Source organism: Enhydra lutris, unplaced genomic scaffold (assembly GCF_002288905.1).
Source record: "Enhydra lutris kenyoni isolate GAN:26980312 unplaced genomic scaffold, ASM228890v2 scaffoldscaffold13, whole genome shotgun sequence".
Taxonomy (NCBI): domain Eukaryota; kingdom Metazoa; phylum Chordata; class Mammalia; order Carnivora; family Mustelidae; genus Enhydra; species Enhydra lutris.
Genome location: NW_019154097.1, coordinates 57,424,649 through 57,451,715, shown reverse-complemented (window position 1 = coordinate 57,451,715; position 27,067 = coordinate 57,424,649). Strand labels below are relative to the sequence as shown.

General features: G+C 46.6%; 1 protein-coding gene across 1 annotated transcript; it reads left to right on the top strand.

Moving 5' to 3' along the window:
* Positions 1-1,562: 1,562 nt before the first annotated feature.
* Positions 1,563-26,961, top strand: LOC111145518 (Rho GTPase activating protein 17; the record flags this gene model as incomplete). The annotated part of the gene is made up of 10 exons (XM_022500408.1): positions 1,563-1,674; positions 2,240-2,321; positions 4,642-4,722; positions 6,083-6,196; positions 8,520-8,611; positions 10,349-10,505; positions 12,218-12,448; positions 14,563-14,726; positions 17,954-18,574; positions 25,894-26,961. Coding segments are annotated over 10 exons (1,785 nt in total), but the record flags the coding sequence as incomplete, so codon positions are not given.
* Between the last annotated feature and the right edge of the window lie 106 nt (positions 26,962-27,067).

Genomic DNA, 27,067 nt, shown 5'->3' with positions numbered 1-27,067 from the left:
AGAGAGAGAGAGAGAGAGAGAGAGAAGGAGAGCACAGAGGGAGAGTGAGAGGGAGAAGCAGACTCCCCACTGAACAGAGAGCCTGATGTGGGACTCAATCCCAGGACCCTGAGATCATGACCTGAGCGAAGGCAGATGCTTAACTGACTGAGCCACCCTTGTGCTTACATGACATTGAATTTCATGATGCACTAAATGGACCAGAGCTTCTGTGAGCTTTAGTTTGCTTAAAGCAGAATATTACATTTGGGTAGTACTATGCATTTTGGTGGGGGTATTTATATTCTTATTTTATGGAATCCTTATCCCCCAGAACCTCATGAACCAAGCAGGACAGGTCTTGTTACTCCTCTTCCTGGTGAGTGAGTTCATGAACTCACCATGAAGTTCATGAATCAAACTTCATGGGGGGAATCAAAATCAGATGCCAAGTCTTTTTTTTTTTCCCTTTTAAAAACCTTATTAAAGTATTTTATACATAGAAAATGTGTGCATAAGTAAATAGTTTGGTAAATTTCTACAAACTGAACCCATGCATGTGATCAGCACCCAGATTAAGGGACACTCGAAAAGCCACCCTTGTATTTGCTTCCACTTACTGCCCCCTCCCCCAGTGATGTGAACCCAACTTCTAGTAGCCGAGATCTGAGCTGCTCAGCTGGGGCCAATTTTGTCCACTTTAGGAGATATTTGGCAAGGTCTGGAGACAGTTTTGATGGTCACAATTTTAAAAGTGGATTTGCTACTGGCTCTAGTGGGTAGAGACTTGGGCTGCTGCTGAGATGTCTCACTATGTGCAGGACAGCCCCCCACAACAAGGAATTACCTAGTCTGGAATGTCAGTACTACTGATTGAGAAACTTTGCCTAGATTAATTTTGCTTAAAAACCACATCTTATAACACCTGGACCAATGTCTTCATAGTCCTGCCTTTCTTGGTTGACCATGTGTTTTTTTCTAAGTAACTTTTAGGGCAGTGAAAGTGACAAGCAGCCTAGTCTAGCAAGTTTTCATGAGATGTCAATTAAAAAAAAAATCCTAAATTAAAAAAATCTATAGCAGTCCACCTTGTGGAAGTTTAAAATATTGCATTTATTATTATTATTTTTTTAAGATTTTGTTTATTTATTTATTTGACACACACAGAGAGAAAGTACAAGCAGGGGGAGCAGCAGGCAGAGGGAGAAGCATGCTGCCTGCTGAGCAGGGAGCCCGATGTGGGGCTTGATCCCAGGACTGACTGAGCCACCCAGGTGCCCCTAAAATATTGCATTTAAGTAGATTTCTAATAGGCACAGATATTTTAGCAATGGGGCAGGGCAAGAGCTCGCACCGATCAGGAATGAATTGCTCTCTGCCTATCTGTCTGCCCCTCTGCCTGTCTGTGCTTGGTCCCATCATCCCTCCCACTCCTCCCGCAAGGCAGGCAGCATCCCCGCCCTCACAGATGAGGTGTGTGGGAGTCGGGGCTGGGGTGGAAAGCTCTTCATCAACTGTATGCTGCTGCTCAGCATAAAGCCCACAACTTAAACTTGCTGCTCATGGCCTTTTGTTGTCTTCAGGGCCTTTTCCGAATTGGGGCTGGGGCCTCCAAGTTAAAGAAACTGAAAGCTGCTTTAGACTGTTCTACTTCTCACCTGGATGAGTTCTACTCTGACCCCCATGCTGTTGCAGGTGAGCTGTGAGGAGTTGCCCTCACGGGGGTGGGTCCCATCTCAGACACATCACCATTTAAAAATCCAGTGTTCATTTTCAGATTCTGATAAAATTGAAATGGTCTCCCTATATAGGTTTAATTGGACGAGCTGAAATGACAAATACAACTGAATAAGGGTACACACACACACACACACACACACACACACACACCTTTTCCTGTTTGGGGGGTTTCTTTGTTTTCCTGATTATTAAGTAAAGGTGAAGAAGGTAGCTTCTAACCCAAATATTTGGAGACCTGCTTATATTCCCTTCCCTTCTTTCTCCTTCAGAGACTAGATCTGCCTGGGAAAGATGTCCATTAGGTTACTTTGAAGCTAATTTTATTTTCTACTGACCCCTCAAATCTATTTTGCAAGGGCCAGGATTTGTTTTAGGAACACCCCATGCTCTGTAACTACTCCCGCTGATTCATGGCGTGTTTCACATATTCTCGGCATGTTGTAACTGAGATCATTTCAATTTGCAAAAATAATCCATCCTGAGATTCCCAGGCTTACCCCTTGAATGTTAACAATTTCAGGTGCTTTAAAGTCCTATTTACGGGAACTGCCTGAACCTCTGATGACTTTTAATCTGTATGAAGAATGGACACAAGTTGCAAGGTAAGTTTAAAGAACACAGAGTTTTCCAAGTTAAAGGAAATGACAGGATATTATATCCCCTTTGTGAATCATCTTACTCTCAGGGGTCATAAAATAACATTAAAATAGCACGTGTGTTAAATAATAAGTGCCTCAGTTCTTACGTGTTGGGTGAAAATATGGAGTATTATTATTAGTGTGGGAACATGAGCACTTACGCACTGGCTTCAGTTTGCATGATGTATATGGATGAAGACATGTAGTGGGACCTGTATGACTAGAGCAGCTGGTCTCAAACCCCTTTTAGAGGGAGGGAAGCCCTGTCATGGGGACAGGTGTCATATTGGCCAGCGGCAATGTGCCTGGCAAGCCATGGGGAAACTCAGTTGTGCAGTAATACAGTGTTGACAGTACTAGTAATGGTAGTTAACACTTACTGCGTGCTTAGTACCTACTAATCTTAACACCCATTACCTCCTGTCATCCATGATCAGCGACATAAAAGACAGATGTGGTTTGCAGAAACTGAGGCGGGGGAGGCACGGGGCCCAGGGAGCAGCAAGTAACTGGCAGAGTGGGAATTCAGACCCAGACCTGTCTGCCCCAAAGACTGTATCCCTGTCATTTGCTCCTTCTCCCCCATGCCCAGCTTCCATGCCAGGAGGTGTTGGCAGCCTTGTCCTAAAAGCCCCAGAGACTTCTCTCTGGCCGGCCAGCCTGCCTCCTCGTTAGCCTGCGCCTCATGGTTCTGACTCACTTCCTCCCTTAGGAGCCTAATTCTTACCCTAAGGGAGAAGGAACAGATCTCCTTTCCCATCCTACCCTTCTCCTGTCTTTAGCCACTGTCACCCGTTCCCAGCAGATGGGCAGCTGGGGCTGATCATTTAGTCTTCAGTGGCAGGTGGTTCCACCCCTATTGTTAAGGTTTTTAAAGCCAAAGTAAGGGACACCTGGGTGGCTCAGTGAAATGTCGGCCTTCAGCTCGGGTCATGATCCTGGGGTTCTGGGATTGAGCCCTGCATTGAGCTCCCAGCTCAATGGGGAGCCTGCTTCTCCTCCCTCGGCCTGCTGCTCCCCCCGCCCCCTGCCCCTGCTTGTGCTCTGTCTCTTTCTGACAAGTAAATAAATAAAATCTTTTAAAAAGAAAAATTCAGGGACATCTGGGTGGCTCAGTTGGTTAGGTGTCTGCCCCTTCTGCTCAGGTCATGATCCCGAGGTTGAGGGATCAAGTCCCACATTGGGCTCCTTGCTTGGTGTGGAGCCTGCTTCTCCCTCTGCCTGCTGCTTCCTCTGCTTGTGCTCTCTCTCTCTCTCTCTTTCTCTTTCTGACAAATAAAAAAAAAAAAAAAATATCAGAGTAAGTTCATAGTCACGGTCATATCCTTGGAACCTGCGTGTGGCCCAGCCTATTGTAAATGTCCATTTTTGTGGGACTGAATAAATGGGCCCCAACAGCAATGTCGAGTAGGAGAGCGTTCTGGGGTCTTCTCTGTTGGGTAGCCTGCTCCACTCCTCTTGTGCCTGAGTCTTCTCTCGGTTCCAAGACTCCCAACACGGTTCCCATGAAAAAATACACTTTTCGAAGCAGGTATCTGTTTCTGGGTGTATGGATCCTCCATATGTGAGAAAGGTCAGCATCCCAGTGACACAATGACTAGCCTTTAACGTATAATTACGTTTACCCGCTACCCCCCAGTCCAGATTGTTCCAGTTGTGGAGGACATTTTAGGTCCAAAGGTACATTGTGTGGGCGACTGCTAACACCCTCTCCAGCCCTCTTTTGTGTCGATGGAAGTTTGCACATGGAAACCATAGAGTGGAAGAGCTCCTGCGACTGCTTCACAACAGGACAGGGCTGCTGGGCCTGGAGCCTCTGGGCAGAGTTAAGGGCAGGAAGAGGCGTGGGGGTTTGGGTGCCTGGGAGCTCAGCCAGCACCCCTATGGCTGGGCCAGCAAGAAATCTGGGCTCCAGGAAGCTGCTCGTGGAGATAGGCACCTTCTGGGATAGAGTTTGCAGTGGTGTCTTGTCTCCTGTCTCCTGGGCGCAGATGGTTTTGCAGGTTATACCTCTAGAACCTCCCCGTCACTGGGCAGAATCAACATTCTTATCTGCAGGTGGGCAGATCAGGAGACCGAGTCTTGGCGAGGCTAACTCATGGCTCAGAGTGAAGTATTTGACTCTATATGTATTCATTTCCAAAACCGTCCTGTTTTCCAGCTGTGCTTTTTCTCTGTCATCGAGGGCATTGCTGTTCACATAGCCTGTTATTAACCCAGGGGTTGCTAATGATGTGTCCTAATGAAGGGTTATGAATAGAGGTTGCTTTTTTTTTTTTCTCAGTGTGCAGGATCAAGACAAAAAGCTTCAGGATTTGTGGAGAACATGTCAAAAGTTGCCACCACAAAATTTTGTTAACTTTAGGTATGTATGACTGGCATCCTGCAAATTAAGCCAGCAAGCCACAGTGACTTTGGAGTGAAGAAAGGTGCCATCTGCAGCAGAGGTCACTCGGTCCAAGCACACCGAGCAAGTGCTTCGGAGAGGAACTGGGGGTTGCTGGCAGTGGGATTTGATATATGTTATTGTGAAGCATATCACCGTGTGACGTATCTGCATCAGGTCTGCATTGACAGCTAAGTCCCCTGGTCAGCTTACCCCTCCAGCTACTAGGAGAAAGTTCTCATGGAAAGTTGGCTTGACTGTGTGTTGGATTTGGACCCAGCTCAGTCAGTAGAGCCCACAACTCTTTGATCTCAGGGTCATGAGCTCAAGCTGTACATTGGGTGTAGAGCTTACTTAAATAAATTACAAAATAAATAAATAAATAGATAGATAGATAGTCCAGTATGTAAAAGGCAAAAATTAATCAACAATTCTATTTTCTGCAGTTGCTTCTATATATGCTATAGAATTTATTTTGAATAGAGCATAAATCATCCTATTAGATGAAATGTCTAGAACTGGAAATTACATATTGCTTTGTGGAATAACTGTTTCTAAGAGAATTTACCGTGGAATACATTTCTAGAATTTCGTCTCCAATTTCCTTTTGACCCCGTTCTAGGGTAAGATGCACTTCCACTTTGACCTAAAATATGACTTTGAAGAAGTGTAAGGAGAAGAAGGATAAAAGGTAGCCCACAGTATTGAAAACCAAATAAAATGGTAGAGGAGGACTTGGTCCAAAATGACAGATATTCTACCGGTGAAATTTGTAGCATGTTACCTGACCTTTAATTTCAGTCCTGGGTTCTACCACTAAACTAAGATGTATGGATATATCTTAATTTATTTAATCAGCCCATTAATAGATAGTGGGGTTATTCTTAATATTTTATTTTTATAGTGCTGTGCTTGTATAGGGGAGACTGTAACTATATGATAAATTGGAAATTTTCATAAATACCACATAAGATATTTTCAAATACAGCTTCGTCTAAGTAATGTCCCTCTACTTGTATCTTTTCACGTCTACATTAAAACATATCAAGCTCACTGTTAACCAGATTGTAATTTACTGAGGGATTGATAGGGCATAAAGGAGAAATGGTGGAAAGTACACAGCAAATAGGGATTCAATCGTGGAGGTCTTCTTGTGAGCTGTTTTCCTCTTCCAAGCCCTAACGGAGTCTGTCATCTGAAACAGAGAGCACAGGACTTTGTAAGATACAGAACCTGAGCCAGACTCTGATTCGACTCCACTCTGCACTTAGCACCTGAGCAAACCAGGGCTGGAGGATGCTGTTCCTGCAAATATTTTCCTTTCTCTTTTCTCCCCCAGGTATTTAATCAAGTTCCTTGCAAAGCTTGCTCAGACCAGCGACGTCAATAAAATGACTCCCAGCAACATTGCAATTGTGTTAGGCCCTAACTTATTATGGGCCAAAACTGAAGGGTAAGTGACCTCTCCCCATATCACGGTATTTTAATCTTGTCTTTGTGCCACAGGGGGACAGACCCCGTTCTAGGGTAAGATGCACTTCCAGACTTGCGCTTATGAGCCTGGTCTCTCCATATAGCCGACATTCTCAGAACACTGTTGTGAGCTGGGTCCCGTCCCAGAGGCAGGTCATGCGTGCAGTCCTCAGAGGGCCCTGCTGTTGGGCAGGCAGGCAGCTGAATGGCCATGGCACTGGGGCTGCCATAGACGTTATAAAGCACGACGGCCACAGTGCATATCAGAGGAGCACAGCTCAGGGTGAGAAGTGCAGGGAGAGCCCTGCAGAGGAAAAGGCACTTGGGTTGTACTTGGATGAACGAATAGCTTCCTGCAGGTGCGGCCCAAATGAGCAAAGGCATTGTGTGTGTGAAAGGGCCTGGTGGTGGGGGTGGTGTCACATGGTCTTGTTTGACCCGAGCACTGGGGCCAGGAGACTGTGCCCGAGGAATATTAAGACTGAGCCAGGTTCTGAAGGGCCTTATGTATCTGGTGGAGGTTTTGGAACTTATGTTGGGTCATAAATGGTCAGGGAGGCATCACGGTTTCTTTTTTTCTTTTTTCTTTTTTTTTTTTCTTAAGATTTTATTTATTTGGGAGAGAACGAGAGAGAGCATGAGAGAAGAGCGGTTAGCGGGAGAAGCAGACTCCCTGCCAAGCAGGGAGCCTGATGTGGGACTCGATCCCAGGACTTTAGGATCACGACCTAGCGGAAGGCTCAACCAACTGAGCAACCCAGGTGCCCGGAATCAAGGTTTCTAAGCAGAAGAATGAGTTGATCAAACTGCATTTAAAAAGATAATTTGCGGGGGCGCCTAGGTGGCTCAGTGGGTTAAATCCTCTGCCTTCGGCTCAGGTCATGATCTCAGGGTCCTGGGATCGAGCCCCACATCGGGCTCTCTGCTCAGCGGGCAGCCTGCTTCCCCCCTCTCTCTGCCTGCCTCTCTGCCAACTTGTGATCTCTCTGTCAGATAAATAAATAAAATCTTTAAAAAAAAAAAAAAAAAGATAATTTGCGGACGCCTGGGCAGCTCAGTAGGTTAAGCATCTGCTTTTGGCTCAGGTCATGATCCTGGGGTCCTGGGATCAAGTCCCACGTCGGACTCCCTGCTCAGTAGGGAGTCTGCTTTTCTCTCTTTCATTGCTTCTGCCCCCTGCCTGTGTTCTCTTTTTTGTTGGCTTCGAGAAATGCAGATTGAATAGAAAGGAGGGGTCTGGGAGCCCAGGTAGAGAGCTCCTGGGAAATCACCAACATTGGTATTTACTCTGGTGGCATTATAATGACCTTTAATCCTCACAAGTAACCTTTTTGAAGTAGGTGCTTCTGTCCTCATTTTTACAGGTGAGGCCAAGGAACTTGCTTAAAGTTGCACAGCAGGGAAGTGGCGGGACCCACAGTCTGTGTCCTGAACCTTCCTCATGCTCCTGTGACCCCCATGGTTGGGCGCTCCCTAAATGTCAGGCCTTTGCAGCTTTTTGGCTTCTGTGATATTCTGACTCTGAACTGGAACATGAGCTCCTTGACACACATCGATAACGATTCTTACCTGTTTTCTTCCTTTTGAACCTTGGCATTCACACCCTCAACTTCCAAACCTGCATCTTGGGACCAGACCACAGATGTGACAGCCTTAATTAGTAGTTTGTGTAAACATGGGGCTCAGGTTCTCTGATGTAACGTCCACACCGAAACAGCGCACACTCTCATATCGCGGGCAAAGTTGTCGGTGGTGTCTTGGGTCGTATGAGATGACTACCTTGGGCAACGCTGCTCCAGTGGGAAAATGCCTGTTTGCAACCCTGTTCCAAACCAACATAAAATCAGCATTTGGACACACCATTAACCCAGCGCATGCGGACTAGGGAGTGACAGCCGAGTCAGGGCGATTTTTCCTCCTGAGGCGTCACTGCCACACTCTGAGGCCGGAGCCCCGTGGATTTAGTTTTTGCACTTGTGCATAAATATTTTCTTGTTTAAAGTAACTAAATTGGGGGCACCTGGGTGGCGCAGTCAGTTAAGTGTTGGAGTCTTGGCTTCGGCTCAGGTCACGATCTCCAGGTCCTGGGATCAAAGCCCGTGTCGGGCTCCAGCTTGGCAAGGAATCTGGTTGAGATTCTCCCTCCCTCTACCCCTCCCACTCATAAGTGCTCGCTCTCTCTCTCTCAAATAAATAAATAATCTTCAAAAAAAAAATACAAAATAATTAAATTGCTCTGACACAGCCTGCAGAAATTAGAGGCTGTCTGCGGAAAGCGGTCTAACTGTGAATGTCCTTCGCAGAACTCTGGCTGAAATGGCAGCGGCCACCTCTGTCCACGTGGTTGCAGTCATCGAGCCCATTATCCAGCATGCCGACTGGTTCTTCCCTGAAGGTAACGTAACTTTTCAACTTCACGGATTGCCCAAATAGCACAATGATGGTATAAAAAATTCTTTAAAGAAGAAAATGCTTCAGTAACCCCTTCGCGATTCCGTGACTGGCTCACGTTTATTTTTAGACCCCCTCGCGTCCATCTTTGACATCCTGGCATCCACATTATTTTGCATTTCTCTTTGTTTCACTTCACCCCGGGGGTGTCCACTCAGCCAGTGTGTACTTAGTACTCCCGGCGCCATGCCTGCTGGTGAGATATGCTGTCTGCCATCTGAGAAGAAGCAGACACTATCCCACGTGTTAGAAGGAAGGGTGGATGGCTATACAAACTCAGATGTTGGGCACAAAGAACCAGGACCGCTTTCTAGAAGGGGTGACACCAGATATGCAGTTTTCCACTTGGAAGATGGCTTTTTGCTCCTGTGGCCAGAGAGCCGGGTTTTTGTAAAGGTGGAAGATGAAGCTGGATAGGTTGATTGGAGCCGTTTTGTGAAGGTGGGAGTTGACTGTGTCAGAGAAAGAGGATTTCAGGCAATGGTGACAGGTTTTCAAACTATATTTGTTGTAGTCCTGGGATCTTCAGAGGTTCCATGAACCCCTTCGGGGACACTGCTAGGGCAAGCTTTGTGAGTCCAGACCTCCTGCCCCGTACTTTGCCCAGAGTGGCCCCGCTGTCACCTCCCGTGACACCAGGGTGAGCTCATTTCTCCTTTCCCAGGGTCTCCTCACCATTGAGAATCACGCCTCACTCATGGAGGTTCTCAATAAGTACATGACGCATCGATGAAAACTGGCATTTTGCCCAAGATTTCTTTGGGAAAACAAGTCTTAGAAAAACTGCTCTAGGCAGTATGGAGTTGCTGTTGCCTTTTATTTGCATTTTATATCAAACTGTAAATACCTTTCTTTTTTTAAGTAATCCATGCTTATTGTCCTCTTCCATATTCCATGATTTTTTTTAATTTTTAAAAATTTTTTTTTTTTTTTACAAAGAAGATAGCAGAGGAATTGTGTAACTTATATTCCGAATCATACCCTGTCCTTATCTCAATTTACCTCCTCCCCCTGGCTTGGCAAACCATTGAGAAGACGAGGGGGCAGGGGGTTGCACTTGTGAAACAGGGAGGGCTGGGGGTAATTTTTAAGCCTCGTGTGCCCATATGCTGTACACCTTATGTGCTGGCTGACCTCGTTTCATGGCGCTTCACTTTTCCACACTTCCTAGATGTTGCATTATTTTACAAGTTGAAGGTTGGTGGCAGCCCCACCTTTGCTGCCATTTTTCCAATAGCATTTGCTCATTTCATGTCTCTGTCCCATTTTGGTAATTCTTGCAGTATTTCCAACTTTTTCCATTCTCATTATATTGGTTATAGTGATCTGCGATCAGTGTTTATAACTCGTTGGAAGTTCAGATGATGGTTAGCCTTTCTTAGCAATAAAGTATTTTTTAATTAAGGTATGTGCCCTGTGTTTGTAGACCTAATGCTCTTACACATGGCAGCATAGTACACACATAACTTTGATGTGCACTGGGGGACCAGAAGAGCCATTTGACTTGCTTTATTGTGATACTCACTTTACTGGATTGTTCATTTCATCATGATATTTGCTTTATCATCACACTTTTGCGATACTCACTTCAGTGCGATACTCGCCTTATTTCAGTGGTCTGCACCACACCTGCATTGTCTCTAAGGTGTACCTTCACATTCGTTTCTTTTTCTCCTTGCAGAGGTGGAATTTAACGTATCAGAAGCATTTGTGCCTCTCGTCACCCCAAATTCCAATCACTCATCTCACACTGGAAATGACTCTGACTCAGGGACCCTCGAGAGAAAGCGACCTGCCAGCATGGCGGTCATGGAAGGGGACTTGGTGAAGAAGGAGAGGTGTGTTCATAGCTGTTCACTTTCCTCCAGCAGCAGATGTCACGTAGAAGAATTATTAAACCCTCGAGATCTGGTACTGCCTCAATGGACCTGTAGTATGAGAGTGGCCCACGGTGTACCCATGACTGTTAGGTCCAGATATTTCAGGAATTCCGCTCTAGTTCATTCCAAACATTAAACGTGACCCCCCAAGGCAGACACGTAGCTTGTCAGTACACATCTGTTCCATATGCGTCCAAGCTTCACCTGGTCTGTGATAAGCATCATACACATGCTACGAAGTCACTTAAATGTACTTGATGGGGGAAAAGGAGAGGAAAAGTGGGAGGAAATTTAAATGTTGTGGACAGATGGGAGAATAACCCACCTCGCACAGTGAGTTGTCGGATGTGGTGTTTAAAGAGACCTATTTTGGGTATAACTTGGCCCTTCGTGGAAGCCAGCCGCTGAATTTGGTGTTCAGCTGGAGGTACTTCTCTATTTGCTGACCGTGGGAGAAAAAAGACAGCTGCATTGGCATTAGTGAGAGACATCAGTCTCTCTTCTGTGCTCCACAGGCGAGTTTAGTGGGATTTTCAATGCTTAATGAGGCTGTTTATGTTTTGTGCCTGCAGAGGCCAACCATTAAGTCCATATGATGAAATGCCACTGTATTCACCTGAAAGGTCAAGTTAGGCCTTTGGAGTGACGTGCTTTGCGCACACACGGAATAACATCACCCGACACAGTTTTACAACTAAACCAGTAAACAGATTCACAACTAAATTTCATAGTTTCTTTTCATTGCCCGAACTTATAGTGAGCTTTGATTTTTTTGTTTCCTTTTGCTTTGTTGTTGTTGTTTTGTCCGGGCAAAGGCCAATACTTTATGTTCCCATCTGTCCCTCTGAAACCCACATTTCTTATGTACAGAAGTTTTACTTCTCTGAAGCCCCAGTCACACAGTAGGTCCTGCTTCCTGATGACACACGGGCCACCGCACAGTTAGCCTTCATGTATTTGAAGTCACAAAATGCAGCATCGTAGCCGTGGTTGGCATATGCGATTCTCGGTTATCTCCCGGGGTAGGTTCTTCCTGCCAACTGACCCAGCACACGCGAGCTCAGGGAGCCACACGTGTTTATTTTTCAAACTGAAAAGCCTGAGAGTTCCTCCATCACATAAGTTCACTTACGTGAAAAGTGAATCTTCCTTCTCCCCGTCTTCCAGCCACCATCTCCTTCCCAAAAGCAGTGATTTTTTTTCCCGGGATCACGAATCCTCTCAGATCTATTCTTCACATGCACCCACACTAGTGCTCGTACACCTCAGCCGAGGAGGCAGTGTGGTGTGATGTCCTGATGCCCTCGGCTGCCACCCTGTCCACCAAACACATGGAAGTGAGGGTGCCACTGGGTGGTAGGCGGGTGGGCACACTGACGTGATGTCACCCACTCCATACGAGGCCTGTCCACGGACTTTCAGCTGTTCACACCCGAACTGAGACAGGACATTGATCAGTACCAGGTCTGTTGCTTGCTCAGGTTAAAGCCAAGGCAAGTTGCTTGCCTCAGTCATAGCAATGACCATTCGTCTGGTCCTTGCTGTGTCACTGCATGGGGGCAGGTCGGGTGGCTCTTGCCGTGCGCGGGTTGTAACACATGTGGAGTGATGGACTTCTGTCTCACTAGTTGGCTTGCATGCTGTGTTGACTGTTTCTTCTTTCTGTGTAGCTTTGGTGTGAAGCTTATGGACTTCCAGGCCCACCGGCGGGGTGGCACTCTAACTAGAAAGCACATAGCCCCAGCTTTCCAGCCACCACTCCCGCCCACAGATGGCGGCACCTTGGCTCCTGCAGGCCCAGAGCCCCCTCCCCAGAGCTCTAGGGCTGAAAGCAGCGCAGGGGGTGGGACGGTCCCCTCCTCTGCGGGCACACTGGAGCAGGGGCCAAGCTCGGGCGACAGGTAAGAAGACCAGCTTCTGCTGGCAGTGGGTGCTCAATGCCCCAGCCTTCTTGCAGGTGCTGGCCTGCGGGCGTCCTCTCCATGCCCACAGAATTGCTCGGCGTGGAGTGAACCAGATCTGCCTTCCCTCTTCTGGTTGGCAAAGGATGGGAAAAAAGACTGTAAATTGCTTGCTCTCTTTCCTGTTTTCCAAAAGAAGCAACACTTGTTTGCATTCTTTATCATCCTGCTTTGGTGCTGGAAGCCAATAGGTGGCTAGCTATATTATAAACCTCTTTTCCCTGTTTGATGTATTCAGTGTTCATTTACCATTTGCTTTTGTCATCTTGTACACTAAGTAATTAACACTTGAATGTAATGAGTTACTTAGATTAGAGCATTGCTGGTATTCATTCATTCACCCAGGCACCCATCCATCCGTCCATCCTTCCGTCCATCCATCCATCTGCCCACCCATCCATCCATCCGTCCATCCTTCCCTTCATCCATTTATTCATCCATCCATCCATCCAGCCATCCATCCATCCATCCACCCATCCACCCATCCAATCAGATTTACTGAGTAACTGTGTGCTGGGTGCCGTACCAGGCACAGTTGGTGACTGAGACCTCCCCCACCCCTAGCTTTCAGTCTTATAGGCAAATTGATTGGCAAATACAAGGTAGAAAATATGATAATGGTACTTTCTTAAGAGGCCCTTTTGTTGCTTAACCTTTTGATTAGCCACCTGGAATGGGGTACAAAGTACAGCTTTAAGGAAGAGTGCCTTTGAACTTGAGATTTTCATCTAATCTGCCTGAATTCACTTCCCCACCAGAGGCCACTTTAGGTGGTATGCCAGATAGTTCAGGACGAGAAGTGCTGTAAAAGATGAGCCCCTCTACGGAGTATGTGCTCCGATTTTTCTGGTCCTTTTCTCTACTGTGGCCATCTAGAAAGCACGAAATAACCATATATAAAGTAAAATAAGTGCATGGAACAAGGATCAAGCTTCTCTGGATGGGGAGGGAGTGCCTGGTGGGGTGTGATGCCAGCTGCTTAGGAGATAAGAATCGCGTTCCAGCCTCACAGCCGAATTCAGGTTGCCGTATATATTCCTGAGCTCCTTTTTACTCACAGAATTAGCTGAAGTTCACATTTTGGTTAAAAATCACGAAGGCTTCCACCTCCCCAGGCTTCCTAGGCACATCCTGAGCTCCATGTTGTCTTGTCGAAACTGCCGCTCCACACACGTCTTTGTTTCAGCTCTAATTTTTTTGTTTGAGGGGGGAAAAAAAGTATTTGCAGACTCAAACATTTTTCATTTACCTTTAGTCTTCGGTTTGCTTAATCAAGGCTAAATGCATTAAGACAATAACTAGAACGCCCTGCAGAAGGACAAATGGAATGTCAGTCGTCAATTTGCTTTTGTTTTTTGTGCCCTGTTGGGTATTTTTGTGTACCCTTCCCGAATGGCGTTCACTCTTTGGTGACCCTGACAAAATGCAGCTGTAAAGCTTAGTGTATGAAGTTCTGAACTGGGAATTGGCCCGTGTTCTGATCTCTGCCCACCCTGCTGCTAACCAGCTCCGGGCTGGGAGCCATCACTGAGTCTCAAGGGTTACTCTTTCCTAGAGTGCAAATGATTGATAATAACCAAGCACTTTATAATTTAGACTGTTGGGATCTTGCCACAGCTTTGCTTTGTTTTGTACACTGTGTGCGTCATATCTTGTTCTTTGGAAGTCCAGAAGCCCTTTCATGTTTTTTTTTTTAATACTGCCCAATTTAAGTACAAGCAAACTAGAAATTCCTCGTTGGCCTCTATCAAATGGCGTGTCTCGTGATATTCGAATAGCTGAATAGCTAGAAGACAATTGAGGCAGTGAATGTCCTAAAATATTTAGCTCTCTGTGGCCCCAAATAAACAGTGGCTTTGCAGACCCAGTGCAAATTATTGAAAATTCCTGATGCCCTCCTTGCCTGTGGAGGTATGAACTCTGCACTTGATCTTAGCCAAAAGGCCGAGAAGCGATAGAGGTATGAACTCTGGTGGAATCTAGTGTCTTGATAGCGTGCTGACTGGCTTTCGCAGGGAGTACCTGACACCTAACGTGACTTCTGCTCTCCGCAGTCCACCAAAACCCAAGGACCCCGCACCTGTCCCTGCCCCGGCGAGAAACAGCAGTCAGATGGCCACTGGCCAGAACCAGGCCCAGACCACGGCTGGCTCCCATCAGCTCTCTGTCGGCCCAGGGCACAATTCCGCAGGCCCTAGCCCGCACACTCTGCGCCGAGGTAAGTAGCCACCTTTACTCCTTCCCCTTACGGAGGGACATGCAGACTTCCTTGGGTTAGCGCAGGGATTCACGGTGCAAGGCTTTCCGAGAGAGCATCTCCGTGTCTGTCACAAAATGGCAAGGAGAGGGGCACCTGGCTGGATTCATCGGAGGAACACATGACTCTTGATCTTGGAGTCTCAAGTTCAAGCCCCCCATTGGGTGTAGAGATTACTTTAAAAAAAAAAATGGCAAGCAGAAAAATCAGTCATTGAAGAGCAAAATCATTAAAAAGAAATGAACTAATAGCTGAAAGGCAGGCATTTAGGAATATGTTTAAACCACAAAGCCTAACAAACAAAAAGTTGTTTCTTACAAACAATGCTCCCAATTTTCCAGGCATCTGGTATTCCAACCCCGCCCTCTGCTTGGAAACCACCCCAGCCTCTGTCTAGCCAGGTTCTGCGGATCTGCCAGCCACTGTAACCTCTAGATTGAGGTCAGGGCTTTCTGGGTCCTGAGTGCTGTGTGATCTGAATCGTTCCCATCCATCTCCTTACCGTCCTCTGCTCAGCAGTTAGGGAGGTTGTGCTAAAACATGGCAGATCGTGTCCTCTCTCTGTTGAAACTCTCCCTCCAGTGGCTTCCGTGCAGACCTCCCCCGTGTGTGGTGGGACCTGCTTTTGGGCCCTGCACTTATCACACCCCTCTCTCCCCAAGCTTCAGCATGGCTGGTCTCTTCCTTTTCCTTTGTTTAAGTTTGTCAGAGAGAGAAAGCACAAGCAGAGGGAGTGACAGGCAAAGGGAGAGGGAGAAGCAGGCTCCCCGCTGAGCCGGGAGCCCAATGCAGGACTCAGTCCCAGGACCCCAGGATCATGACCTGAGCTGAAAGCATATGCTTAACCACCGGGCGCCCCTCTTATGTTTAAGTCTTTAATCCATTTTGAGTCGACTCTTATTTATGGTGTAAGATAAGGGTCCAGTTTTATTCTTTTGCCTGTGGATATCCACTTTCCCCAACACCACTTGTTGAAGAAACCATCCTTTCCTTATTGTGTATCCTCAGTGCCCTGTCCAAGATCAGCTGACTGCATATGCCTGGACTGATTTCTGGGCTCTCTACTCTGTTCCACACGTGGCTCCTTAGCATTCAGGTCACAGCTCAGAGATTAGCCACCCTGTGAGCCCTCCCTGTTGTCCCACTCTGACTAAAGCCCAGCCCCATCTCCGTGACACCGAGTCTTCTTCTGTCACATCACTCTCTTTCAGGGCATTTTTCCCTTGATCTGAAATTTTTAAATTTAACTTTTTACCTTGTTGCTTTGTCTTGGACAAGGTCCACCATTCTCCCATGGCCCTGGCACCCCCTGCCTCCTCTCCTCATTCCCTTGGCACCCTTTCATGCCAGGAATGGTCTTTTATTCAGTGTGAATTTACAGTTAATACCACTCAGAATAGAAAGCTAGACATTTTTCTTTGTAAGTTGCTTATGGTAACCAGAGTATGGCTACTATTCCAAAGAGTGCTTTCTTCATCGGCTGCATAGTTATTTCTGTGGGAAAAGGTCTTCCAGGGTTCAGGGTCAAAAGTTCTAGGCCAGCAGAGCAGAGCAGACTTTATACCCTTTTCATTCTTGAATTCTGAGCCCTATAAGCAGAGAGCCAGCCAGTGCAGGAAGGAGGAAGGGGCTGAAAAAGAGTCCAAGGAGTCCATAGAACATGGTTGTGAGCCTCTGTTCTGCCAGTTACTGGCTGTGTGATCTTTTGCAAATATTTGACTTCTCTGAACCTCAGTTTTCTCTACCGTGATATGGGTATAACAATGCCCGTCTTGCAGGGAGCTAATGGGACTTAAGTGAGACTTAAATGGGACTTCAGTTTATGTAAGGGGCCTAATTTGGTACTAGTGATGAGGGGTAAGTGATGCTCCTTAATTTCCCTATCGCTTTTTGGGAAGATTAGTAGGATCTCAGTATAATTTGAAAAATGCTAACGTCTCCCCTTTCCGCTCATCTCTCCCAGCCCAAAACCAGGTCTCCATGTTTTTTATTTCACCCTCCTCAGTACCAAATTCTGCCCCCTTGCCCCCTTGCCCCCTTGCCCCCTTAGTGATGCCGATCTCAGCTGGTATGGAGAGGGTAGTGGTTTGCTTCATCCCTCCTTAGAGAAATCTAGCTAAGACAACTCTTCAGACTTACTTGTACTTCTATCCAGAGCATACCTATTAATTCAAATGATTCCAGAATTGGTAGAATTTCTGCTATTAAAAAAAAAAAATTAAGCCCTCTAGAAGCCAGCTTAAGGCAAGGGGCCATGGTGCATGTATAGGCAGATCAGTCATGCTTGGGGGTCACCCTCTTCTAGCTCCTCTTGCTTCTCCCCGATTCTTGGGGAGGCAGGACACTGACAAGTGGGCAGCTCAGTGGCCTTAGAGTATCGATTCCATCTAGGGAGGTGGCCCCCTTCACTTAGTTCTCTTCGTATTAAACTTTTCAAATGGCAGGCCTTGGGGTCCCTGGCTGGTTCCATCAGCAGAGCATACAACTCTTGATCTCAGAGTTGTGAGTTCAAGCCCCACATTGGGTGTAGAGATTACTAAAAATTTTTAGAATAAAAAAATAAACAATGGGTCTTTAAAGATCTAAAGGTCAGTATGTATATAAGGTACTTTTTTTTTTTTTTGAACCGTAAACCTCTTGTTTGAGCAAATTTTAGATTTCCAGAGAAGTTGCAGAGGCAGTGCTGGTTGTTCCCAAATGCCCCTTACCCACTTCTCCGACTGTTAATGACCCAGGTCCCCAAGGTGCATTTATCACCGCCCAGAAACCAGCCCTCCTGCTTTACTATGGACAAAACTCCATATTTTGTTCGGATTTCACCAGCTGTTCCACCAGGGGCCATGTTCTGTCCCAGGCCCACTCCCATCCAGGAGGCCACAGTGCATGCAGCCGCCTCTTCTCCTGGGTCTCCTCTGGGCTGTGACAGTTTCTGTCCTCCCTTGTGTTTTCGTGGCCTTGACAGCTTTTAGGGAGGGCCAGTCAGGCATTTTGAAGGACGTCCTCAATTCACGTTTGTCAGCAGCTGTTCTCCTGGTTAGACTGGGCCGAGGGCCTTGGAGGAGGCAGACCACAGAGGTGAATGCCCTCCTGCTCACATCCTTCCACTGGGTTGTGAGCTGTTGTGAGATTCACCTGATAAAGGCGGTGCTGGCTTTACTCACTGAAAGATGTTTTCCCCCTTTGTTCAGCTGTTAAAAAACCTGCTCCTGCACCCCCGAAACCAGGAAACCCACCTCCTGGCCATCCTGGGGGCCAGAGTTCTCCAGGAACATCTCAGCACCTACCCAGCCTGTCACCAAAGCCAACCACGCGAAGCCCTTCTCCTCCCGCCCAGCATGTGGGCCAGGCCCCTGGCCAACCGTGCACCACCTCGCAGCCTTCTGCGCTCCGGAGGTACTCGAGCAGCCTGTCCCCGATACAAGCTCCCAATCACCCACCACCGCAGCCCCCGACGCAGGCCACACTGCTGGGGCACAGCAAACCGAGTAGCCAAGGCCCGCCCGCTCCCGTGGCTTTGCCCAGTGAGTCTGGACTTGAGCAGCCGCTTCACACCCCTCCCCAGACTCCAACGCCCCCCAGTACTCCACCTTTAGGAAAACAGAACCCCAGCCTGCCAGCTTCTCAGACCCAGGCGGTGAGTAATCCCGAGATGGCACAGCCACACACCGGAACCTTACCAAGACCGAGACCAGTACCAAAGCCGAGGAATCGACCCAGCATGCCTCCACCCCCACATCCTCCTGGTGCCCACTCAGCTGGGGATGGCACCCTCACCAACGCTGCTCCCACTGCCTCCAAAATAGTCACGGGTAAGTGAGAAATCAGCTCAGACCTTTCCCCCTTCCACACTACATTGTATCCAGACTCTCCCCTTTCGTTTAGGCCTTGTTTTTCAGCGGGGGGCAGCAAACTATACCCATTGGCCAGATCCAGCCCTTAGCCCATTTTTGTAAATAAAGTTTTATTGGGACAGAGCCACTCTAATTTGTTAACAAACTGCCTTTGGCTGCTTTTGTGCTAATGTAGCGGTGGTATAGTCCTTTCAGAGAGTATTTGGCTCACAGAGCCTGAAAATATTTGATACCTGGCCCTTGAAGTTGGCTGGCCTCTGACTTACAGGATTCATATGTGTTGAAGACCTGTCTACATTTACCTTTTTCTAAGTATAATGACTTAATCCAGGTGGAAGGTATTGTACAACATGAGCATGAAATTCATTTCTTAGCGAATTCCCCATTAAGATACTTACCTTCCTTCTAAAGCTAAAAATGTTCATAGTAAATGAAACATTTCAGATATAACTTTAAAAAACATGATCTGTGCCCATTTGGATGCTCCAGGAAGGGAGGTCTTGGGCGTGAGCACATCAGAGCACCAGTCCTGAGTGTTGAGGGAGGGAAGGATCAAGAATTTCCCATAATTCCGTGGAAACCTTTTTCCGGTAGTGATGATTGTATACATTTCTGTGGGCTACCTAATGGGGTGTGTGTATATATATATATATATGTATTTTTTTTTTTACGGGCAGTCTAGAACATGATCATTTTATTTAATTATGATTTCTTTTAAAAGTTCCACCCTTAGGGCTCTAATACACTATTTGATTTAAGGATGGGGTGGATGGGGGGTTTTTTAATGTGTTTTTTTTTAAATGGCAATTAGGAGCTTTGAATCACAACAGCTTAGTTTTAAATTTCCTACGTGAAGCTAGTTTTAGAGAAGAAGTTGAAATATACCTCTTGGCTGACCAGCTGTACTACACATCTCTGCTGAAACGAGCCAATGGTATCCCCCAGACTGGTACCCCAAATGATGAGGGTTAACCAATTAGTCTATCTTTTGCTAACCCTATTTCTTTTTCAGGAATATACTGCATAAATGCACTATTATGAATGGTTAATAATTTCTGATGATACTCCAGCTTTTCCTTTTGAAAAACAAAGCCATATTGGTGTGTTTGTTTGTTTGTTTCCAAATAGATGCCCTCACAGGTGGGGAAGGTTCCCAGGACTAAGGTCTGTAACCACCCCCCAAGCAGCTCGCTCCACAGCTCCAACTGCTCCTGCTTAGCCATGTTTTGCAAATGTGCTTGTGACTCTGTGCTCAGGAGCAGCTCTTTGAGGCCCCTGCCACCGTTCTGTAGCGTTAGACATTCCTTACGCTGAGCTGCTGTGCTCGCAGTTCAAGAGGTAGATGTCCGTAGATTGAGAACCCAATTTCAAGCAACTCTCGTAAGATATGAGGAGTGTCTTCTTTCTTGTTGGTAAGCCTTTCCTAAAGGGTCCTGCTCTTCTCAGGGATTTACCTCTCATCGATTGGCTCATCACTTCCAATCAAAGAGGACTCGGGTGCAGTCAGCCCAGAAAATTGTGTTCCCTGTGTCTTGAGCTTTAATTTTTTTAATTGTGTATCTTAAGTGCAAGTTAACTGCATGGAGCTTCTTAATTTGATGTTTGAAATTCTGAGGACCAAAAAAAAATCCAAAAACCTTCCTACAAAGATCCCACTAAATTCCTTTGCATTCCAGCATGCTTACATTTTGCTTTCTTAAACCATATGAGCTTTTCCAAGGGCACTGTGAGGCTCATCTAAATCCTGCCTTTGGGTCCGCATTTGGACACCATAAGGCTCTCTTTAAGGGTACCGTTGCTCTCATCGGCTGAGCTGAGCCTTAAACCTATGGTGGGCTACTTCGGCAGAGTATTCACAGCTTTGGTCTGAGTAAGACTTTCTGGAGAAACCAGAAAGGGAAACTAGAGTGCGACCTTTAGGACATGGAGGAGGGCACGGGGGTGAGTCCCCCTCCCCACTCCCTATAACCCAGAGAAGCCTGGGGTTGCCTGACAGGGTGTGGAAGTCATGTATAAGAGTGAAGTGACTAAGCCCTAATCAACATGTCAGTACTTGGGACACACCAAACTTCTCCCCTCCCCCTAGATCTTTCCCTCTTTTTGACAGAAAACTACAAACCAGAATCATGTCTTTTGTTTAATACCATTCTCAGCTCAGGTGTATTTCTTCCAGAAAGCCATCTTACTGATCCAGTACAACCCCATAAGGCTCTGTACTTTATAATTGTCAGGTCAGGGAAATTTTATATGAAAACTACTTTTCCTTAAGATATTAGCGAAGTATTTAAAAACCAATCTATGTTATGAACTCTCCTACACTCAAGAAATTCCAGGTCACCACAATGACCTCTGTGTTGCAGAATTAACTTTCAATTGCTTAAAATCGCCTGGACTGCCCCTGGGAACACACAGAAGGTCAGCATTTAGGGCTCATGAATCCTCTATTATTAACCATTCCTGGATACGGCCATTGGGTATTTCAACATAACTTCTGAGGAAGGTGGTTCTTTATGACGACATCATGTTTTTACATGGAAAACCATGGACAGATTCCTAGAAACAGGTTATTTGTTTAGAGCAATTAATCCCCCAAAAGTAGAATTAAGGCCCGGGGCTTAAGATAAACTCTTGGGGGTGACTGTTGCTGCCAGGCACCTCTGGCAGCCAACCTGGGCCAGCTCAGCTACAGCCTGGGGAGATCGGCGGGACTCTGATGTCACCGGAACCTCTTCTTGGTCCTTACTGTAGAAAACACGACCAGGCTTTTAGCTGTGAAAGTAAGAGAGTTTACATCTTGCTGTTTTTAAAGTAATAGATTCTAGCCAAGCGTGTTCTAATTTCAACATTTTATTAAATAATTTAGATGTATGACCTGCCATATTCAGTAAGAACTGAAATTGGAATATTTAATGGTAAGGAAAAGGCACCTGATTGGCCAAAGCATTTGTGCTACTTGATGATCATGTTTGTGCACTAATGCCTGTTACTAACCAGGCACGCTCCCCCTGCCTGCTTGTATCCCTACTAATAGTGCATGTACTAATGGAGGCTGGCTTTGTTCATGCTTGCTGTCAATCACCCTGAGTACAAAGCGTGTCCACAGCGTGTGCCAGGTGCTCACAGGGCTGACCCTGTTACTTCTCTCACTCCTATTCTTGTCTATACTGGGCAGGCTTGAGGTGTAATAGAAAGAGGAGCTTGTAGACTCAGATGTGCCTGAATTAGAATGGCAGCTCTGTGTAACGTCAGACAAGGCACGACCTAGCTGATGAGTAAGAGGGTGACACTTGTGAGAATTTCTCCTAAAGGGGTGAAATCAGATAAAATAAGAGAACATCTTTCAGTTCTTAATTTACACGGAGTCTTAAGTAAACGGTAGCCATTTATGATCATTTTTATCTTGGGAAATAAATAGACGCTCAGAGTTATATATTAGATTCATATGTCAATGCTTTAAAAATTCATATGCCCAGACACAGCCTTCTAGGGCCCAGTCATCCCTATTTAGATTCTGATGCACTGCTTGGTTTTCCCAGTTCTTCTGTGGGTTAAAAAGACAATGCTCTGGAGCAAAAGACATTTCTTAATATTTTGTGATATTCCGTGAGTCTGAGAATATCCACGAGGCCCCCATCCTCTGCACAATGTTACGCCGTATTGCCCTTGGGAGCATCCTTAAACAAACTCAACACTTCACTAGTTCTCACGGTGTTCTTTTTTTAAAACTAACCTCTTTTTATATCCTGAAAGACATGCATTAAAAAAACTAGCCACGGATATTGAAGGAGATTTGGAAACTAGAAATAAGAAGGCACTATTTGTTTCTCTAGTTTTTTTTTTTCCCCCTAGAAGTCCAGGGAGTGTATGATTCTAACTATTTTGCATGTATAGATTTTGATCTTGCATTTTTTAATTTCACCTTACATTCTATGCTCCTTTCCATGTTCTGATGGAGTTTTGACAACCCATCTTTTCCAATGAATATCTAACATTAAGCAGATGGATTTTGGCTCAGAGTTGGACATTTCAGTGGCTTCTACTTGCAGTTTAATTTTAATAACTAAACATCAGAATCATGTCAAGGTAAATATTAGAATCTTTGTAAAATAACCTTTTCCCCCTTTTTGCTACAATGAACCAGACTGTTGAAGACTCCTGCGTTATATCCTCAGAAGCCGTCTGCTCTGTCAGGCGCACAAAGTCCCGTGGGGCGGAGGGAGAGCACTATGCCAATGAAAACCCAGGCTCCAGGGTCCAGCCCATCTGGCTCTGATCCTGTGTGAGGAGCTGAGTCTCTCAGGGTCCCCCTTTCTTACCTCTACACTGGTTATACTAGTGCTGCTTTGGGGTCATTTCACAGAGGGCCAGTGAGCTGACAGGATGCTGTGTGCGTAGCCCCTGAGACCATGTCTGGTGTGTGGTAGCTGCTCAGTGGTGCCACCGTCGTGATGAAGAGTAGTCTCCTTCTGAAAGCTAGCTCTGCACACATGCTGATTCTTCCTACTTCCTGTGTGTGAACAGATTTGCTGTCTTCTTTTTAAACATGGTTCAGTCAGCCTGGCTCGCTCAGTGGGTAGAGCTGGTAACTCTTGATCTCAGGGTCATGAGTTCAGGGCATGGAACCTACTTAAAACTTTATTTTTTAAGATTTTATTCATTTGAGGGATGCCTGGGTGGTTCAGTGGGTTAAGCCGCTGCCTTCGGCTCAGGTCATGATCTCAGAGTCCTGGGATCGAGCCCCGCATCGGGCTCTCTGCTCAGCAGGGAGCGTGCTTCCTCCTCTCTCTGCCTGCCTCTCTGCCTGCTTGTGATCTCTCTGTCAAATAAATAAATAAAATCTTTAAAAAAAAAAAGATTTTATTCATTTGACAGAGAGAGAGAGAGAGAGCGACCATAAGTAGGCAGAGAGGCTGGCAGAGAGAGAGAGAGGGAAGCAGACTCCCTGCTGAGCAGAGAGCCCAATGTGGGGCTTGATCCCAGGACCCTGAGATCATGACTGGAGCTGAAGGCAGAGGCTTAAGCCACTAAGCCACCCAGGTGCCCCAAAACTTCAAAATTATAATAAAATCATGAATAAAAATAAACTCAGCTGCCTTTAAAAAAAAAAAGAATGGTTCGTGTAAGGGGCAGGGGGGTAGGGCTGGGAAATAATGTATCTGCCAACCTCAGGCAAACCAGGGAAGCAGGCAGGAGGCCTTATGCTCCCACCACACATTTTTCCCCCCTGTGTAGAATTTGCGTGTATTCATCATAAATAGAGAATTTCAGGAAAGTACAAATCCAGAAATTATATGCAATGGAAAGGAAGGAAGGAAAAGGATCTGTCCTCTGAAAAGGGTCTGTGTCTGATTGGTGTTGGTTTGCATGGAAATCCACATATTAACAAGTAGAAATCTAATCAGCACGTCTAGAACCTTCGCATCACGCCTCCCCCACCAGGCATGGCAGTTCCATAGTCTCTGATAAACTCTTTGGGCTAAATAGAGACACTGACTGGTTGCACCATCTGTCTTGTTGGGTTGGGGATTGAATTTGCCATGGATTTCTTGTACCAGTCTTGTCTTGGAGACATGACTACTCTGCCTGAGGCTGTAGGAGGGGAGGATTGGAAAGATGGTTGAGCTGGAGGGCTCTTCGTCATTTACCCATCCAACTGGCCAGCCACAACATTTATTGAGATTCAGATATTAAGCAGTTACTGTTTTAGGCGCTGGGGATGCCCTGAGCTAGACAGACACAGTCCCTGCTCTTCGTGACTTCCTTTCTGCTGAGGTCAAGTCTGAGACATTGGGATCCCTGTTCTGTGCACACAGCCCACCCTTCCCTTGACTGTACCACTGGACACTGCAACTCAGCACGGTTCAGTTTGTTTTACCATTATCGTAAGACTGAAATTGTCAAGTGCATTCAGCACTTGAATCCTCTCATGCCTTGGCACCTCCACACATCTAGAAATTTCTCTTGAGTTGTGGTGCACAGGAAACCTGAAGAGCTGGGGCCGCCAACCCAGGAGCCCTTGTGAGAAAAGGTAGTAGATAGATCTTGCAGCTCAGAACTGTAGGGTTGTGCACGAGCAGGAAACAGTCTCAAAGCAGTGAGCCCCCCGCCCCCGCCACCGAATGCACATGCGTGTGCCCCCAGCCTGCATGGAGAAGGAACAAGTGAAAGAGAAATTATGAGTAATTCTTAAACATATTGGGGAGACTCCCAGCACGCTCTAGCCCAGCAACGTGAAACTACAGCAAATCTGAACCTCTCCCTTCTCTCCTGCACCTGTCCTAAAACCTCTAACCAGGCCCTCACAGTTTGCTCAAACACAAACCTACTGGAGAAACAAATGATTCTGTCTTGATCAGGGGCCATCTCCCCCATTGAACCCCCAACTTCATTAAAGCTGGGTCTGGCTTGTTCACTGTTGTGCTGTCTCAGGTAGACACTCAGTAATTACTTATTCATGAATGAATGCATCCGAGCCTCTCCGGCCTCAGGAGGAGGCCATCCATGACAGGTAAAGATGTCTCTTGTGGGTTTTGAGGAGTGAGGGACTGACGGCTTGAGGATTCCAGTTGTCCTCTCGCTAGAGGAATTCCCGCCAACATAAGACATGAAAAAGAAGCTGGAGTCTAAGTATTAGGAAAAGAGAAAATCGGTGTTTGTGAGAGGCTGGTGATCTACCTCAGTGATTGTCACCCAGGGGTTGACAGGGGACATCTGGCCATGTCTGGAGACACCTTTGTCACAGTGAGGGTGAGAGGGCTGGCTGCCACTGACATCTCATGCATGAAGGGCAGGACAGCTGCCATACATCCCACAGGGCACAGGACAGCCCCCCAGCCCCGACTGACCCAGCCCAAAATGTCACTGGCGCTGAGTTGGCATAGCATGAATAACAGGAGGACGGACTCCTGGGCCCCAGAGGAGGGGGCTCTGTCCAGTGAGGCGCACCTATCACAGCAGCCCTGATTTGTGAAGAGGTTTTAGCTACCGTGTGAGAGGCTTGGTGCAAAGAATGAGGTTTCCTCTCATCGGGCAGAACGAGCGCCCTGTCTGAGGGCTCCTGGGAAGGGCCACCAGAACCAGGAGGTAGGGCTGTGCCACTCAGCTGCTCTGGGGTCTGAGAGGCTTGACTCAACTTCCAGGGGCTGACGGTGCCTGTAGTGAGCGAAAGTGTGTGTGCACGGGCTGACTCGGACTGTCCAGCTTCTCTTCTAGAGCGCCGTGGGGCGGCCTCGTGAGCATTACCATACGCTGACAGCATGTCTCCTGTTTTTGTCCAGACACCAGTTCTAGAGTTTCAGAGCCGCTTCGCAGCACCTTTCCTGACATGCATTCAGACTCAGCCAGCAAAGACCTGCCCGGACGCATTCTGTTGGATATAGACAACGATACAGAAAGCACCGCCCTGTGAAGAAAGCCCCGCCCCCTTCCCCGCCCCCTTCCACTGTGGAGCCCGGAACTGGGCAGGTGCATGGTTCTCTCCGCAGACGAAACAGTGAAGAGCTTTCAGTGAAGGGAAAAAGAAGGTCTGGCATGCAGGCCTTTGCCTTCCCACAGCCTCAGGAGAAGGTGGAGGCTGACACTTTAAGCTGAATGATCTGTGTCTTAGAAGAAGTTGGCTTTCTTTACACGGGAAAGAAATCATGCCAAAAAATTTTTTTAAAAAATTTTAAAAAGAAAAAAAAGAAAAAAGAAGTACCTAGAATGGAAGGAGTATTACTGCCGAGACACGCATAGGAAGCTTTGTCACTGCCGTTGAGGCAGGTGGCACAAAAGGCAATTTGGAATGAAGAAGAAGTAGTGCGTGAACAATCTATTTAATAAAATATATGCATTATGCAAATCGCCTACTTCCTGCTACTTGGACTTTCATTCTTATATATTAGGAAGGAGGTTCTTCTCCTTCACCATTGCTGCAGAATCGTTTTATATGAAGTATGGTCGTCCCTCCCCGACCCCCTCCAAACCGTGAGCATTGATGGTGACTGCTGGATCCGTCACCTCAGCAAGCTGGATGTGACTTGTGCCTTGTTGGATCGCCAGAATGTAGAAGGAAATGTACTGTTCTTTTTTTTTTAATTTTAAACAGTGTAATTGCTACTTGATAAGGACCCGAACATTATTCTAGTTTCATGTTTAATTTGAATTAAATATATTCTGTGGTTTATATGAAAACTTTATAATTCTCGGAAGCAAAACTGTGGCTTGTGTGTGTGTGTGTGTATGTGCACACGCGCGCATGTTGTCACCTCACGAAACAGAATTTGGCTGAACATCAAAGATCCCTGTGTCCCCAAAGTGCTTCTTGCACTTAATAATGTCATTGAAAATATATACCTATAAACCCATTTCCCCCTGTATCTTAAATTTATCTTTGCTTAAGGCTGACTCTCTTCCTCCTCAGATGCCATCCCCCTGCCCCAGGCTGTAGATCGGGCTCTCTGTAGAGACCAA